The following is a 16,394-nucleotide window of genomic DNA, read 5'->3' on the forward strand; positions in this document are numbered from 1 at the left end:
CGATCTGATGAGGTTCAAATGCGCTAATAAGAAGATGAATTTGAGGATCTACAAACTAGCTTGATTTCCCCATGGCACGCATCTCCATGTGGGCCACTTTGAGGGCTTGATGCCGATAGCAGAACGAGATCAAGCTATAGTCTCGTCATGATCGGATGATGTCTTTATCGCTATGAAGTGGAAATTGCCATTCGCCCGATAGATAGATACGACGATCATCCACTCCTACTACATAGGATTGATCTAGCCAACAATTCACCATTTCACATGTACCATGGAAGTTGATCAATATGCCTTGCATGGCGTGATGCTCATGTATGATGTCTCAGACCATGTGCACTTGTGTGGGGAATCGGCATCACTCTGAGATGCAAAATGCCGACCCCAACTAGCTATAATCACGAAATTGGCCAATAAATCAGTGATGTGGAGAAGTTCCCCATCTTTTCCAGGGTTCTTCAGCGGGGATTATTCGCGGTTCGCCTGATTGATGGTTGAACCACTCGGCCATTTCGCCAAACCCGGCGATTTCAACGGGGATCGACGGATCGACGATCGGTACCAGTTCCTCAAGTCCCTGACCCGAAAATTCAATTAGACATTTTCTCCAATGATATTTATGGGAACTCTCATGTTTCAAGGCCAGATATGACTGGTCCCGGGGTACATTCCTGATGCGTCTATCAGCTCCACAGTTCAAGGGGCCTGGACAGTGTTATCTCCCCTACTCCATCCACATGGGCCATTGCGATAGTGTGTCCTCCAGGTGAACCAAGCTTTTGAATGTGGAGCTTCTTAATTTCAGTGACTACTTTTTAATACCAATTATGGAGAACGGCACTGCCGAGGATCAACAATTCACGCACGTTTTCCATAGCTTACCCAGGGGAAGCGCTCCAAACCAGGCCTTGGATCTACGGTTGATCGCCAATTAGTCTATTTTTACAGACGCTGCTTGATATCATGTTCCTTTGGACAAACCAAGACTTGCCGATCTGGAAATCGAGATGTCTGTTCACGATGGGCCATTGCACAATTTTGTCTCAAAACTTGGAGAAGTGATGTGCTCCACTGTTCCTGAAGATAAGCAACATGGTGGCGACTCCATCGGCAGTGCTACAGATAGGCAAAGCTCACAATACGAAGTATACGATAAGATGCAAATCTATTGCCTTTGATGATGAAAGTCCATCTCGCTCTTGACAAGATATAAAAACCCCCTCCAGCCCATCCAGAATCTCTCATCATCAACCAGAATCAATCCGCTTCAGACTCACTACAATCTTTACTACTTTTTCCCTTCTTACTTCATAATGAAGGTCACTCCGAGTCTTTCTCTCGCTCTCGCCCTAGCGGGCTCTGCTATGGGCGCCCCTTTCAATGGCTCCTATGTCTTTCCCTCTTCCTCTGGGCTTCCCGCCCCTTCGCGCACTCCTAGTGGCACTCCCAGTGGTGTCGCCGCAGCTGCTTCAAGTGATGCTGCATTCCCAGACTCCTTTGCCTCATCTGGAGCCAGCCAGGCCGGACCGACTGGCAAAGCCTTTGGCTCAACCCCAGTTTCTGTGATCCCTGATCATGCGAAGCGCAGTGGATCTCTGACCATTCCCACTGATCTTTCCTCTCTTGGTTCTGATGTCGAGTCTGCCATCAGCTCGCTCCTTTCCGCTCGTGCTCAGAAGCGTGGTTCCGTCTCTCTCTCCACTGATCTTTCTTCCCTTGGCTCTGATATCGAATCGGCCATTGGGGCTCTTTCTTCTGCTGGTGCTCAGAAGCGAGACGGGTCCATTGCAATCCCCACTGATTTGTCCTCTCTGGGTTCAGACGTTGAGTCTGCCATCAGCTCACTCCTTTCCGCTCGTGCCCAGAAGCGAGACGGATCTATTGCAATCCCCACTGATTTGTCCTCTCTGGGTTCAGATGTTGAGTCCGCTATCGGCGCCCTTGCTTCAGCCGTTGTCAAGAAGCGTGGTTTCACAACCAAGGCTGTGCCCACTCCCTCTCCTTCTGCTTCTCCCGCTGACAGGTCATCCGCTGCGCCCTCCGATGTTCACTCTGAAGCTGCCAGAGATAGCCCGAGCGGTACACCCCCGGCTGGTTCGGGCTTGCCGCTGGCTTCCGAGAGCGCTACTCCCTCTGCTACTAAGGCTCAGGCCTCTCCTTCTGGTCTCTCCCTCTTTGGTATTCCGTTGACTTAAATCTGCCTTACTGGATAATCAAGGATACTCAGCTCCTATACTGAGCTACTGAGCTACTGAGCTGGGTTCTTGTAGTTCGAATTTCTGTTTTTCACTGTATGTATTTTGACTGACCCATGTCTCTCATTTCAACTGATGAGTTTTGTTTGCCCTTTGTCTTTCATTTATGCTTCTTAAATCGAATACGAGAATGTACCTATATTATTGGATTATAGCTGGCGTTTTGAATATAGTTTTCTTGAAATCTTAAACCTCTGACTTCCCAAAATAAGAATTACTAAAATGGAATTGGGATGAGCTCACTAGATGGTGAACTCCTACTATGGCATCAGTCGTTGAAGGATAAATAGAAATTGATTTCTCTACGAGTATTATAGATACAGGTACTGAAATTGTTGTGCAAATCAGCTTGCAAATATATCGATTTAAATAAATTAGAATTATAAAGCTAAGCGTCTTGAAATCGTTTCATCGGGCCATAGCTCGAAGTCCAAGCTCGCAGCGGGCGGCCACAATAGTACAAAGGAATAGCGAATAGAACGCTAACAACTTGAATCGCTGTCATTTCTCCAAAGACAGCAACAGTACCTTGTCGTGTAATCCAATCGCTCGCATAGAGAGACAAGAGCATACCAATGGTATTGCGAATGACGAAGATGATGACCAGGGCCTCACCGGTGACCTAGTAAAAATTAGTCTACGATCAACAAGCTAGCGTGTACAAGCTATCACTCACTGGCTTATAAGAGTCGAGGGAGTATGTTACCGCCACGTTGGAGATAGCAGCCACCCCAAACGCTTGCATAGCATATCCGATCGCCGGTCCAATCCAGTGTGTCTGGTGCGCAATACAGAGTCCAAAGATGAGAATACCCGCAGGGCCGATTGTACCGGGGACTATAATGGCGGGTAAACGGTACTCTGGCATGCGGACTCCTCCGTGCTTAATCGTACTTCGATTCGAGATAATATCGATCAAGCGTCCACCCAGGTAGAAGGCAAAAAGACATCCAATAAACCCGGAGATGGATAACAGTCCAAGATCACCAAGCTCCCAGCTGTAAGGTGGCTTGAGGAAAGTGCGAGAAGATGTCAGCTGGACGACGATATTCCTAAGCGGTTGTCAGTTAACAAGTACATATTAGCTCCACGGGCATCTCGAGAATAACGAACCATCCAACTGAGATACCAATGGTGAGGGAACACCATATCAGTGGTGGATAAGCGGCAGAAGCGAGGATATCCAAAAATGCTTGGAGAAACGACGCATCCCGATTGAATCCAATTGTTAAAGACATCCACTGCAACTGCGATCGTTTCTGTCCAACATTGCGCTTGACGTATGACGTCTCTCGAATAGTGAAAATGGCGACCATCCAGACAACACCAACAGCAATAGCTAGGAAGTAGCACATCCAACGCCAGTTCTGCTGTTGTACTAGGTATGCATTAATTAAAGGCCCGACAAACAAACCTGCTGTCATAGCCAGGTGGAAAAACATCATATAATGACCCCGATCCTTAGCTGGGACCATATCAGCCACCACGGCTGGCACGGTGGCATCTGCTGCTGCTGCTGCAAAGCCCGAGACAATGCGCGATGCAAGAAGTTCCCCATAGCTGGTGCATTGGCTTGACCAGATGTTTATCATGCAGAGTAGCAGCATGGCGATTAGATAGACTGGGCGTTTTCCGGTAACGCGCATTAGGGGGACCCAGAAGATATTTCCAACTCCGAATAAGAATACATTGAAACACACGAGTTGTCCGGCCTTAGTCTGGCTTACACCAAACTCTTTTATCACGGCTGAGGTGGCGACCGTGAAGTTACTCGAGTTCACATTGGCTAGAAATGTGAACGAACAGATGGTAAGGTAGGTGGAGAGCTTGGCTAACAGAGACCAATTCTACCAAATCAATTAGTATCATTGCGTCATAAGCTGCAGTCACTGGATTGATGTGTTTACCTGAGGATTGTTCACATCTTCGTCTTCAATAGCCGATTTCAAATCTTCTACCGGAGGGCCGTGCTCATCGGCCAAATTCTCCTGATGAGTGAAGCCGCGATATGACTTTGATTCTTCGCCAGTGTCAGCCATATTGTATCAGGCTCGGATGGCCACCAAGAAAGACTTTTAACTCCCTCGTGAAATTTATAAAAAATGATGGATGTTGGGATTGGGGAGGGGGAGACGAGACCTTATCTAGTCACCAAACCTACCCCAGCAAGTTCTTCCCCGCAATTCCACTCCTTTGCAATATCGGATTCCTTCCAAGAGCCTGTTCAACTTTGGAAGGGTCCCATTGGATCTCAAGGGAAGGGCATGCTCGGCAATTCCGAGTAAGGTGGCTAAGTGGAGTTTTTTTGTCTCCACAGCCTTGTGTTTCTGTTAAGCGTGCATTCGGGATATGGATTTTGATCCAGAGCTGACAGAGCCAAGATTTAGACACTCGGCATTTAAATTGAATCCTTGTTTCTCATGTTCTCGGTAGCTAACATCCTCATACTCGGTATATCCAGAGAAAAGAAATGAAATCTTCCTGGTTCAGTCTCTTGGCTCGGGATTCCCGATTTTCACCTGATGCGGCGATCTTCTCTCACAATGGATATCTGGACATCCTGAGCACATTCCTACACAATCAATCTTCAGATATTTCACAGTTGAATCAATTGAAACGTTTGAAAATGAAAACATTAGACAATTTGAGGACTTCCTCAACCAGGACAACCATGGAAAATGGATAACTCTATCTAAATATAGATTTAGCTTATATCCAGCTCCAGATGTCTCCTCGAACTTATAACACCAATCAATATTTGAATTCTTAATAAGTAGTCGTCTAGCCAAATTAATGTTAATGGGACTTGGAATACTATTTTCAATGCTCTAGCCCTGGAGGCAACTTATAGGTTAGACATAGGGATAGGAACAATCACTTCTGTGGCAGTCCACGGGTGTATGTCAATTTAGGCATCACCCTCCTATGATCTTTCAATCTTCATAGGTTAGCTATACTTGAAATCATGTAATTTTTATTGAAATTTTGATGGTAGGGAAGAGAGGCTGAATCGATTGGTTCTGAAGGTATATCTTCAGACATCTGGATAGCCGTATAAGAAGTAAGCTTAAGCTTGAAGACATTTTCAAGGGCAATAGAAAGGGAGTAGTTATAGATGGTAAGGTAGGTAAAGGAGGCAGAAATTATGAGACGCGAAACTGGAGGAGAAAGAGAACCTTAGAAGAGGGTGAGGTTGTAGATTATATCATGATGACAATAGGTCTCGCACAGCTAAAAGAAAGAGTAGTATATTAGGCTCAAAATAGCTAAATATCAACTTGAATAATCTTTGCAGTGTATCAAATCCAGATATTTTCTTCAAATCCTACTAGTAACTCCCCTCTAGAGCTTTTGACTTAAAATAGTATAATTACCCTAGTAGATATAGGCCACTACTAGCTGTTCGGTACACATTGGCATGTGTATCACCAAGTAGAAGATTAGATGTTTACCACTACTTAACATTTTCTTTACATATGGAGAGCTTAATTTGAAAAAATGTGCCTAGTAAATCTACAAGTTAGTTGTGATTTATGTTAATAATTTCAGACGAAAATACTAGGCATAGATCGGATCTATATTTCCGCCTAGTATGAGGTTCAATTTTAAGCTAGGATTCCAATTAGTAGTAACTTTTGAACAGTGCATAATATTAAACAGCAAACCATCAATCACATATAGAGATAAAGTTGAATGAGATTTCAAAGAATCATTGTAACCTTGGAAGCTTATGAAACAAAAGGCATTGAAGTTGTGAAGTTACAAAGTACCCGCGGGGAGCTCTCGTGAGTCGTAACAAGGAAACTTCCGTTGCCGCCTTCTCTTTCTCCGCAAAACTCCAATTCATCTCCAACTCATCTCCCCCCCTCTCATATCACCCACCTCCCTTCTCCAGACTCGGAAAACACCGGAAAACCTTAGAAGCCATGGGTCTGATCAAGCGCTTCTTGAAGATTACCGCTGCTGGCAGCGTAGCCACGGTCGGTGTCTTCTGGGGTGCCACGCGCAATGACGTCTTTGAGCCGATGGACGCCTCCGATCCGATCTTCCAATCCCCCTTCTACAAGAAGTACAACCCCGAACAAAACCCTTCGCTGCATGACCTCTGTGTCCGTCGTATTCCTCTCGACAAGATCAAGCCCGAGCTCCTGGAGAAGAAGGGCAAGCTGACTGAGGCCTTCTGTGCTGGTGTCTGGGGTGGCATGGGTAAGTTCAATGCACTTTGATCCGATCGCGTCGCGTGCATTGTCTAACTGGTTTGGCGATAATCACAGGTTACATTGCCCAGCGTGCCTACTTTGCAAACAAATTTCAGGGTCCCGAGACTGCTACTCACCTCTGGGAACGTAAGGACCTTCTTGCCAACACCTACGAGGTCGGCACTTTGATTACCGATCACTTCGAGGTCCTGGAGAAGACCGAAGACTGCATTACTGTTCGCTGTGGTGATACCCCCCGCAACCCCGATATTCGTCCCTCCGATGGCCTCTTTGAGATGGGTGCGGTGATTAAACAGGAGGAAGGTGTGGCTGAGTTTACTCTGAAGAGCTGCTTCTACCAGGGTCTCGGCAAGGCCGACGCGGCTCCTATGGGTCCTGTCATTACCTGGTTGCACCAGCAATACACCAAGTTGTGGATGGAGACTGCTATTCTGAAGAACTGTGTGCGGTAAAGTGTTGCACACATGCATGTATGAGTTGTTGAAACTTGTGGATCGGCGCGAAAGAAACCCGCCTGTAAATATCTTAATGGTCTACGAATAAAGGAATACATGTTCTGAGTTGAAAGCCGAAGAAGCCCATTCTGTTAATGCATAGGTGAATATTATGATATCATCGGTTTATATTAATTGTATGCGTTGATTGAAAAAGCCGACCGTGCTTTATTCGCGGCACCAAGTTCAATTAATATTCCTTCAACTCAGCAGTTGGCTTGTCCGAGGAAGGAGAAATGAGATCATTTGCCGCAACTACAGAGTCGGTATCGCTGTCACTAGTAAATGTGACAGCCAGGACTGCAGGAATCGCAATAACCAGAGATCCCATGCACATTCCCCAATCCATGGCAAACTGAGTCATAGCAGGTTTGCCCAACGCGTTGATGCGCCAGGCCATAGCACCACCAGCACTCTGGAAAGTCTTGTATGCACCGACTAGGATTGCCGTCACAGCTGGCGAGTTGGAGCGAGCGCCCACTAGCCAGTAGCAGAAAGACTGCCAAAATGCATCGTATGCACCATAGAAGATGTAGAGGAACATCGGCCCAATGGAAGTAGGGCTATCGGTGTAATCGATATCCTGTTTAAGACCCTGCGCCATACGAGCAGAAGACCATTTCTGGAAAGCGTATCCACCACCCCAGATGGCCATCCCGGTCGCAAAGAGGAAGACCCATGCAACGCGGGCGCGAATAGGACGGCTGAGTCCGGGGAGGTCGAGAATAAGGCCGATGACCAGTCCACCAAGCATCTGAGCAATCCAGTACAGGGCACCATTGAGAGACCGAGAACGGATATCAAAAGTCATGCCGTTGACCACATTTTGCTGGTAGGAGTAGAAGACATTGGCCGAGTAGAAGAGCGGTAGCATGCACAGGACACGCCAATCCACGATTGTTCGGATTGAGAGGCGGAGTGTCTCCTTCCAAGTGCTTTGTTTCGGAGGAGTAGATTGTAGCTGGGCAACCCGTACTGATGCTGGGGGACAGATAAATACACCGAGTAACCAACCAATACCCATAAGAATCAAGAGAGCAATGTAAGTACCATCGGAGACTGTTCCACTTGTCGAGTTGTAGTTCAATCCAAAACTGGCAAGAGAGCCAACACCACCGCCAAGGTTGAAGATAACCCAGAATACCGCAATGGCGCGTCCTTTTTGTGATTCGGGCACATAAGTCGTCATTATAGCACCTTGAGCGACCCATAAAAAGGATGCACCCACACCGAGGATAGCGCCGGAGGCGATGACGAATGCTCCATTGTTTGTTGCTATTGCAGGGAAACAAACCCCAGGTTAGCCATTTGGGCCATGAAGAATTGAGTGATAGATGCATGCAAACATACAGTTAAAGCACAGGAGACTCCCCGAATACAAGGGATATGCCCAACCTCCGAGGAGGAGACAGACTCGGGGACCAACGCGGTTGAAAATTGGACCAACAATAAATAGTGCCGTGGCTGCAGTTGCTGCTAAGAGAGCGACGGTCGCATTTGCAGCAACAGTTTGATTCACTTGTCCGGAGCCTCCAAGTCCAGTGAGCGCATTGTACATCTAATGTGTGGGAAAAAATTGCATAATTAGTCTCCTGATGTGGGGATTGCCGAACGTGAAGAAAGCAAACTTACACCAGGACAACAGAAGCAAATAAAACTGATTAATAGGATCTGGAACCAGCTATTGGTATAGATCTGGTACACGCTTGTCTTCTTCTGTTCTTGGTTTTCCACAACCATAGTCTCTTCGGTCCTCGTTTCGGCCTCCATGATGATTGTAAAAGACGCGATCAACAACCTCCAACGTCCGTCTGTCCAAGAAAAGAAAGAGAATTAAGAGTAATTTAAGAAATTCGATCAGTCCGGGGCACCCCTCATGAAATACGAGGCGGGTACAGAGTTCTGTTATGTTTGTGACCCTGTTAATGCAAATCCCTGGATTCCAAACACGCGCAGTGGTATCTGGTGTGGAGCAGGTCGATCAAGCACGGGCATGGACATCTCATGACAGGCGTTAGGATCGGACTGCCTGAGATAGATATCTGCAACGTGAATAAATTCATTATAACCTTCAAGTTGCGGAGAGAAGCGCTTCTCTTGTTCCATATCGAGTAATCGCTGGGGAAGATGATTCTCCACACGTTATCGCGTGGGATGAAGAGCCAACCGCGGTTCGGTACCATTAGATACCAGATACCACCACGATCCTCGTTACGACTCTGGCTCGTAACGTGGGGATGGAGATTTTATGTTAGCCATCGGCATTTCTCCGAACAAAGAGGGTGATAATATGCGAATGTGTCAAAGTGTGTATATCATCGCCGAGTCATCGGTAGGAGACTAGGAGTAGTCTTGGGTCCGAGTCCTGGTTAGCGTCGGCTTTGCGAAATTAGCAATATGAACCATTTCTTTTCGATCTTCATTTAGTCACTTAGTCACTCATTCATCTCAAAAAGCTTCGCTCAATAATATTTGTGATACTGGTGACAATCGCGCGAAAATGGATCTCAGTAGCTTGAGCAAGCTACAGACCGAAGGGGTCAACCCCCGCACAACCAATATTGATCAAATGTCGACATTGGAAATGTGTGCTGTGATCAACGGAGATGACCACCTGGTAGCGGAGAGCATTATACCATGTCTACCAGTGATTGCTGGCGCGATCGATGATTTGGCGTCGCGTGTTCGCAAAGGGGGACGAGTGGTCTATGTTGGGGCTGGTACAAGTGGAAGGTTAGTGGAAATGCATATCCCTAGTGGAAGAAAATAACCAACCAAGTATGAAGACTAGGGATCTTGGATGCTTCCGAAATTCCTCCCACATTTGCCGCTCCTCAATCTCAATTTATTGGTCTAATCGCTGGCGGAGATGAAGCAATTCGACAGGCTCAGGAAGGCGCCGAGGATAATGAACAGGCTGGACATGATGACTTGAACCGACTCAATCTTAATCCCGAGCTGGATAGTGTTATTGGTATCGCCAGTTCAGGACGCACGCCATATGTTCTCGGGTGTCTTGCTTTTGCTAAGAAGCTGAATTGTCTTACTATCGGTGTCGTATGCACATCGCCATCGGCCATGGCTCGGTCGGGAAATGTGGATTATTTGATTGCTCCTCTCCCTGGTCCCAGAAGTGGTTACTGGGAGTACTAGGCTCAAAGCTGGAACAGCCACAAAGATGGTTTTGAATATGCTGAGCACGGGTACCATGATTAAGTCTGGGAAGACTTATGGGAATATGGTGAGCATCATGCTTCTGGTCTGGAAGGACTATGACTAACATTGGATTTCATAGATGGTCGATATGGTGGCATCGAATCTGAAACTTGAGCAGCGATCTCGCAATATGCTTCGACGGCTTAGTGGAAAATGCAATGCGAGGTCGGACTCTGAACTGGATAGTCTTCTTTCTGAATCAAACGGCAGTGTTAAACTTGCAATCCTCGTTGCGGAGACCGGCGAATCCGTTCAGACGTGTCAGCAGTCCTTAGATTCAGCGGAGGGAATCCTTTCAAAAGCCTTGGCTGGGATATCTCAACCTAATCAGCCACATATACACGGCGAACGACAGTTCGTTCTGTGCATTGATGGGGGCGGCAGTAAATGTGCTGCCGTTGTGGCAGATAAATCTGGAGTTATGAGCTATGGCTCTGCTGGACCATGCAATCTGTAATCTCAACCTTTAATTCCCCCTGTTGATTCTGGTTAACGAGCTAACTAATTCCTAGGACGGACAATATTGAAAATATTGACGGAATACTGGCTACCTTGACACAAGCTACTCTAGATGCACTCAGAAAGCATTCTTCATGTGCCAACGAGGGGATAGTATCCAATGAGAGGAGTTATCTGCAATCATGCTTCCAATCAGTCTGGATTGGTCTAGCCGGCATGGATCGAGCCGGTCTGCATCATATCTTAGCACCAAGACTTGCCAAACTGTTCGGATTGGAGGAAAAACAGATGACATTCAAATTGACGAATGATGTGAACCTGCTGACTGCATTGGGATCGGCTGACGAAAGAAAGCCTTCAATTCTTGTCTTAATTGCAGGCACTGGCAGTGTGGCGATACGATACAATTGGAGCGATAACAAGAGCTACAATTGTGTTGCCCGAGCTGGCGGTTGGGGCCATTTATTGGGAGATGAAGGTGGCGGATATTCCATCGGCCTTGAAGCAGTTCGACACACTCTAGATATTCTAGAGCAACGGAAGTTGGGTCTTGGACCCAATAACTTGAGTGGATTTGATCAAGCTGTACTTGATAAGCTGGGTTGCTCTTTCGGGAATAATGATGACATCGACCTTTTAAGCGAGATTCTGTCGCAACGTGGCACGCAGAGTGCCAAGGCCCGTATAGCTGGTCTAGCTGAGACTGTGTCCGAGCTGGAGGATGAGAAAATAGCTCAAGCAATTATTGACCAGCAGGGGTCCGCCATTGTGAGTAAGACACTTGGTCGCCTTGTCGATCCCAGGTCAAGTGGCTATGTCGCGCCTGAGGAGACGGAGTTGGTATTGGTTGGTGGTTTATTTAAGAACAAGATATACCAGCAAAAGATCCAACAGATTCTTGCTCACAAAGGCTTGAAGTTTCGAGGAATTCAGGTGGTCTACAACGTTGCCGGGATGGTAGCGAAGTACATGGTGTCCCAACGCATTGACTAGCGTTAACGTCTGCCCCTCTATCATTCAAATATTCAATTTATCTTGATTGTAAGAACACCATAGAGAATAAAGTTGATATAGACAAATGTGCATTTAATCTCCCGTTTATCATAAATACTTTAAGTGACAATTAGTCGAATCAGATTAACCACCAGTCCGGGTCGGTCTCTGTGTGCCCATTTACCCTCTTATTCTACTTTTGCAACCAGACCTGTTGAGATGGGAACAGCCTCAATAACAGACTCCATCCCAGGACTTTGACTCCAGATGCCTTCAATCTTTAATCCAGCACTATGAAGCAAGTCCCGCCACTGTCCTTCCGACCGTTCAATTCCTGCACCGATACTCATCATCTGAATATCCAGAGAAGCCTGCATGAGAGGGGCATCTGTATCCGACAAGACAAAATCCACAATCAAAATTCGCGAATACTCGGGTGCCATAGCAGAGACTGTGTTGCGCAGGATCTGATGGCATATCTTATCAGACCAATCGTGAAAAATCGAACGGAAATAGTAAACCCGAGCTCCCTTGACAGGCTGCGGATCAAGAAAGCTGTAGGGCATCACTTCAATACTAGATCCAAAGTTGGACACATTTTTCACAACGGCGGGCAAATCTTGTAAGATCAATCGTCCAGGGATTTGACCATGAGTTTGCCGAAAATGATTCAGATCATGACCCTGGTTACCTCCAACGTCGACCAGGAAGACGGTGTCATCGCATGGAACTGCTGGACCGAGAAGTCTCTCCACCGGGTACATTTCGAACCATCTAGCCTTTCCTTGTCTCCGACTGGCCATGTATGAGTTGAACAAAGCTTGTTGTTCTCGATTGCGGGCTAACCATTCGAACTGACTGTGGCCAACGGTCCATTGCATTGGCGATTTTTCGTAGTCTTGAGGATTGTTATAACCGTGGACTCGGAGGTATTCGGGTAATTGGCTTAATGTGGGAACTGTGAGATCATATCTATTGATGCGTATTTTAGTGAATTTGTTCCAATAAAGCGGAGCAGAGCGAAAGAAGGAGAAATCTTACATGCATCGGACACCATCTCGGCCAATCGGCTGTGTCAGTGCAATGGTCTTCTCGTTGGCTCGGTATAGTGCGGGTGCTGGAGTTGCGCAAAGACCCAGAGAGGTCATAACACGCATCAATCGAACTATTCAATTGGATCAGTAATGAAGGTGGGGTAAGATAAGAAGATGAAGAAAATAGGGCACCTTACCGATCAAATCTTGGTCTGCAACAGTGTATTCTGCTAATTTTGCAGCAGATATACCTGTGTCCTTGTATTCCTCCCGGCTGATTATATGAAAGATTCCTAAATCGACAGCTGTCTTGAGAGCAGCGTTTTGAGGAGGCTAGTACTGATCAGTTTGAATAGAAAAATGACTACCAGGTTGATCAAGTACCTGATAGATGAGACGAAGCACCGTCTCGGTCGGTGTTTCTACTGCAAGCTTGAACTGGTCAATCATCTGCAGCAGCTCAAAGTGTGTCTGAGCAGACGGATTGATGGTATCCTGGAGAACAAGCTGGCCGAGATGGTTGACCATCGAATGTAAAGGTGTGGTGATCGTCATATTTGAAGGTGGATAATGAACAATATTGGGGAAACCAGCTTCCCAGGTGGGAATAAATTGCATGTAGTACTGACTCAGGCCAGGATGCAGCTTTTTCTCTCTCAAGTGACTTGAAATTTCTGGCTAAGTAATCTTATATACACCACGAGCCACGGGGCCATATTGTTACATCGTCAGACACAGCTCTCGGAGGGTAGTCTCCAAGCCACAAATAGTGAACTGTATTTACTGACTAGAGACATCCATTGGATCCTAAAGCAGCTTCGGGCCCAACCTGTCAGCAAGAAAAATGGGGTCTGCACTCAAAGTCCACTAAGACAGAGAATGTACATTGTTAGATTGGTTCGGGATTAAATTCTGCACACTGTGGCTTGGCCCCCATCCCTGTCGCATTAGCGCACATGTGCACGCAAGTACGGGGTACTTTTTGCGACAAAACGTAGGTAAAACATGCGACTCATGAGAGATATTTGCTTTAGATCCACCTATCATATTCTATGATTAAAACTTATCTACCCGAATACCTCAGCTTCAAGTTCTTAGTGAACCATTTTTGAAGGCGACGGCTTCGAATGTTCTATTTGAGGGCTGACTATATCGTACCTGAGAACCTTTTAGCAGTAAATGTTAAATCAGCTCAGCCACCGTGATTTCTTCAGTTCTAATTAACGATAAAGTTTATCATTTATCCCTTGACGTAATAAAATCTGCCATCTGCGCTCCTGGGAAGTGGCGTGGTATCGATCTTACTATCGCGTATAGCGCCCAGGTGGACCCAAACCAGCAAACTAGTATACATCGGGGAATAATTGAGCTCCGTGCTACAGGCCCTGAGATACTGATAAAAATGTATCAGGTCCTATATGTAGTACTGGTACATAAGTTATTTCTGCAGCCAAGTCAAGTTGCTTCGCATACAGATTAAAGCTGAAACTTGAATTCCTATTATCATGTCAGAATGAATACCAGTCAACTTTCTATAGCTGAATACTAATATAATGATCAATATTACCTCATTATGAAACTTGACGAAGAATGACACGCGAGATCAATGATTTCATAGCAGTCTCAGACTCGGAGTTGATCACCTGCCCAGGTGGAAATGAGAGATGATCTTCACTTTGAGTGTTACTTATTATACTTCAAAGTGGCAACACATAGACTCATTCAAGTTTTCCGCCTCAGAACTTGAACCTACTCTCTATGGTCCAAAAATGTTTCACCAGATCCGAATTAGTATGTCTCTACCTAAGCTTTAGTTCTGCATGTCGATTGGCCATCTATATCGACACATTTGTAGGACGCGTCTTCGTATGTCCTGGGTGGACAGCTAACGGTGTGTTGGGGTGTAATACACTCGTGCATAACATGCATAAACTGAATGTTTGGTGAAGTCATTTTCCTGGCTTATGCTCCAAATCGAAGCTTGAAGCTCTAATCCGCATCCAAGTATTCGGGAAGCATTCCAGTTACACGATTGTACCTCGATGATAAGATTGAACTTGGATTCGAAAATGCTCCACCGTAGCCAAGAGTTTTGTTTTGAATTACAGCATCAGATCATTATCCACCTCCCGAGGCCCACTAGGCAAGCTTCCCGTACGGAATACTCCGTGCCAGCGGTCGGGATCAGCAGAGACTTAGCGGGAAACACATCCTGTCGATCTCTTCAAAGTCGAGGGCGCTTGGAGCAGGGATCATACTGAGTACTTTGTGCTGTGATAAGCATTCAATGTTAGCCAAGGTGGAGTGATTTGAAGGATCGACATGCAGAATCCGGTCCAAAGGGAAGCATTCTTCGGCCGAACAAACAGCTGTGATCCCGAAGACAAAATGAAGACTTGGACCCACTGCAGATCTCCGTGCCTAGTACAGGTGTGCTGCAAAGTCGTTGGACTCGAATAAAATATAAAATCAGTTCCGCAGGATATCTGGTCAACTGGTTAGAACTTAGAGGCAATTTTGGTATCATGTCAACATTTGAATATCCGGGGTACCTAAGCCCCCGTTCCCGTTATCCGTCCCCGTTATCCGTCCCGGTTCAAATGTCACTAGATTTGAATGTTAGTTCAGGAGTAGAGTATACTAGATAAGATCAGAGATAGATCTTTGTTTTTTTTTCTTTCTTCTTTTTTGGTCGAATAGATCTCCTTATTAAGATCTATCTCCGATTCGTCACATTTATGGGTCGGTTCAAATTTCCGAGAAAAAGGAATGAAAAAGAACTAGAATGGTCGCTTGTATTTTCCGCCACTGTGGCCATCATAATTGGCATCTAGGCTCTTAGACTTAAGAGGTGGCGTTCCCGAAGCGCTGAACTTGAAGCTGAGCAGCTTTGATCCACAATTTTAGGAGATATGCTTTGCTTACGACGTGAATATCTTTCATTCGTGGCTATTGGGCAAGCTTGAGGATCTGATTCGTCTGATCCATCGGTCTTTTTTCCGAAATACACAAAGATCCTGGACTTTCAGCTCATCTCGCCTCCACATGCATGTGTGCAACTATCCATATCCATATCCCAAGGAGATTTCCGACACACTTACCGACAGATGTCCGAGTACATATTGTCAAATCTGAGACCTGTCGCTTTGAGCAATCACGATCTAATTTAGCGCTGTGCCATCCCAACGGGATTTGATTTCCAACCACCTGGAGGGGTCATTCAGGCACCTCTGCAGTGTAACCACCGCTAATGGCGTATGATTCAAGAGGTAGAAGCACCTGGGCTTATCATGCTCATAGTGCGTTTGCTCGTCCCGTTTCGAATAAATCACACTTCCCGAAATCCGCGAAATCATACCCTGATTGGCCTTGAAATTAACGAATAGTGGCAATTTCGTCACATGAAAACTCAGGAAACCCCAGATATCAAGGAAAGTCTTATGCAACTACAGATTCTTCATATGTTTTCATTACACCTAGGCAGTAGGATCTACGTATGGCTTACGTTAGTGCTTAGTGCTCGATGGAGACAAACACATTGTCCCCGATACCTCCAGATGTTTGCAGCTCGTTTATTAAGGCTAGTTTTAGACAGGATGGCCATCTTTGACCCACCGCATCCTCCCGGCCATCCCGAGCTCGATCGGCAAACATGATCAGTTCAGTAACCGGGGTGAGGCTTGTGTGCTGAAAGCCAAGTCATTACGCTCTCATAGATAAATA

The 16,394-nt window shown here is 46.1% G+C and overlaps 6 protein-coding genes across 6 annotated transcripts; 3 read left to right on the top strand and 3 right to left on the bottom strand.

Annotated features, from left to right (window-relative positions):
• Positions 1-1,313: 1,313 nt before the first annotated feature.
• On the top strand, positions 1,314-2,195 carry N7483_008589 (uncharacterized protein; the record flags this gene model as incomplete). Its single annotated transcript, XM_057092016.1, has 1 exon — positions 1,314-2,195. The coding sequence occupies one exon, from the start codon at positions 1,314-1,316 to the stop codon at positions 2,193-2,195; it is 882 nt and encodes a 293-aa protein (XP_056943190.1).
• Positions 2,196-2,643: 448 nt separating this feature from the next.
• N7483_008590 (uncharacterized protein) lies at positions 2,644-4,294 on the bottom strand (the record flags this gene model as incomplete). The annotated part of the gene is made up of 4 exons (XM_057092017.1): positions 2,644-2,877; positions 2,932-3,307; positions 3,369-4,102; positions 4,163-4,294. The coding sequence occupies 4 exons, from the start codon at positions 4,292-4,294 to the stop codon at positions 2,644-2,646; spliced, it is 1,476 nt and encodes a 491-aa protein (XP_056943191.1).
• Positions 4,295-6,181: 1,887 nt separating this feature from the next.
• Positions 6,182-6,927, top strand: N7483_008591 (uncharacterized protein; the record flags this gene model as incomplete). Its single annotated transcript, XM_057092018.1, has 2 exons — positions 6,182-6,461; positions 6,530-6,927. 2 exons carry the CDS (start codon positions 6,182-6,184, stop codon positions 6,925-6,927), a joined length of 678 nt encoding a protein of 225 aa, XP_056943192.1.
• Positions 6,928-7,159: 232 nt separating this feature from the next.
• On the bottom strand, positions 7,160-8,739 carry N7483_008592 (putative MFS transporter; the record flags this gene model as incomplete). The annotated part of the gene is made up of 3 exons (XM_057092019.1): positions 7,160-8,244; positions 8,320-8,527; positions 8,602-8,739. 3 exons carry the CDS (start codon positions 8,737-8,739, stop codon positions 7,160-7,162), a joined length of 1,431 nt encoding a protein of 476 aa, XP_056943193.1.
• A 730-nt stretch (positions 8,740-9,469) lies between these two features.
• N7483_008593 (putative glucokinase regulator family protein) lies at positions 9,470-11,637 on the top strand (the record flags this gene model as incomplete). Its single annotated transcript, XM_057092020.1, has 5 exons — positions 9,470-9,702; positions 9,756-10,055; positions 10,123-10,210; positions 10,265-10,638; positions 10,698-11,637. The coding sequence occupies 5 exons, from the start codon at positions 9,470-9,472 to the stop codon at positions 11,635-11,637; spliced, it is 1,935 nt and encodes a 644-aa protein (XP_056943194.1).
• Positions 11,638-11,825: 188 nt separating this feature from the next.
• On the bottom strand, positions 11,826-13,226 carry N7483_008594 (uncharacterized protein; the record flags this gene model as incomplete). The annotated part of the gene is made up of 4 exons (XM_057092021.1): positions 11,826-12,609; positions 12,679-12,802; positions 12,869-13,004; positions 13,056-13,226. The coding sequence occupies 4 exons, from the start codon at positions 13,224-13,226 to the stop codon at positions 11,826-11,828; spliced, it is 1,215 nt and encodes a 404-aa protein (XP_056943195.1).
• Between the last annotated feature and the right edge of the window lie 3,168 nt (positions 13,227-16,394).

This window comes from Penicillium malachiteum (genome assembly GCF_028827825.1).
Source record: "Penicillium malachiteum strain IBT 17515 chromosome Unknown utg000004l:1.0-4883003.0:1.0-4884900.0, whole genome shotgun sequence".
Lineage (NCBI taxonomy): Eukaryota > Fungi > Ascomycota > Eurotiomycetes > Eurotiales > Aspergillaceae > Penicillium > Penicillium malachiteum.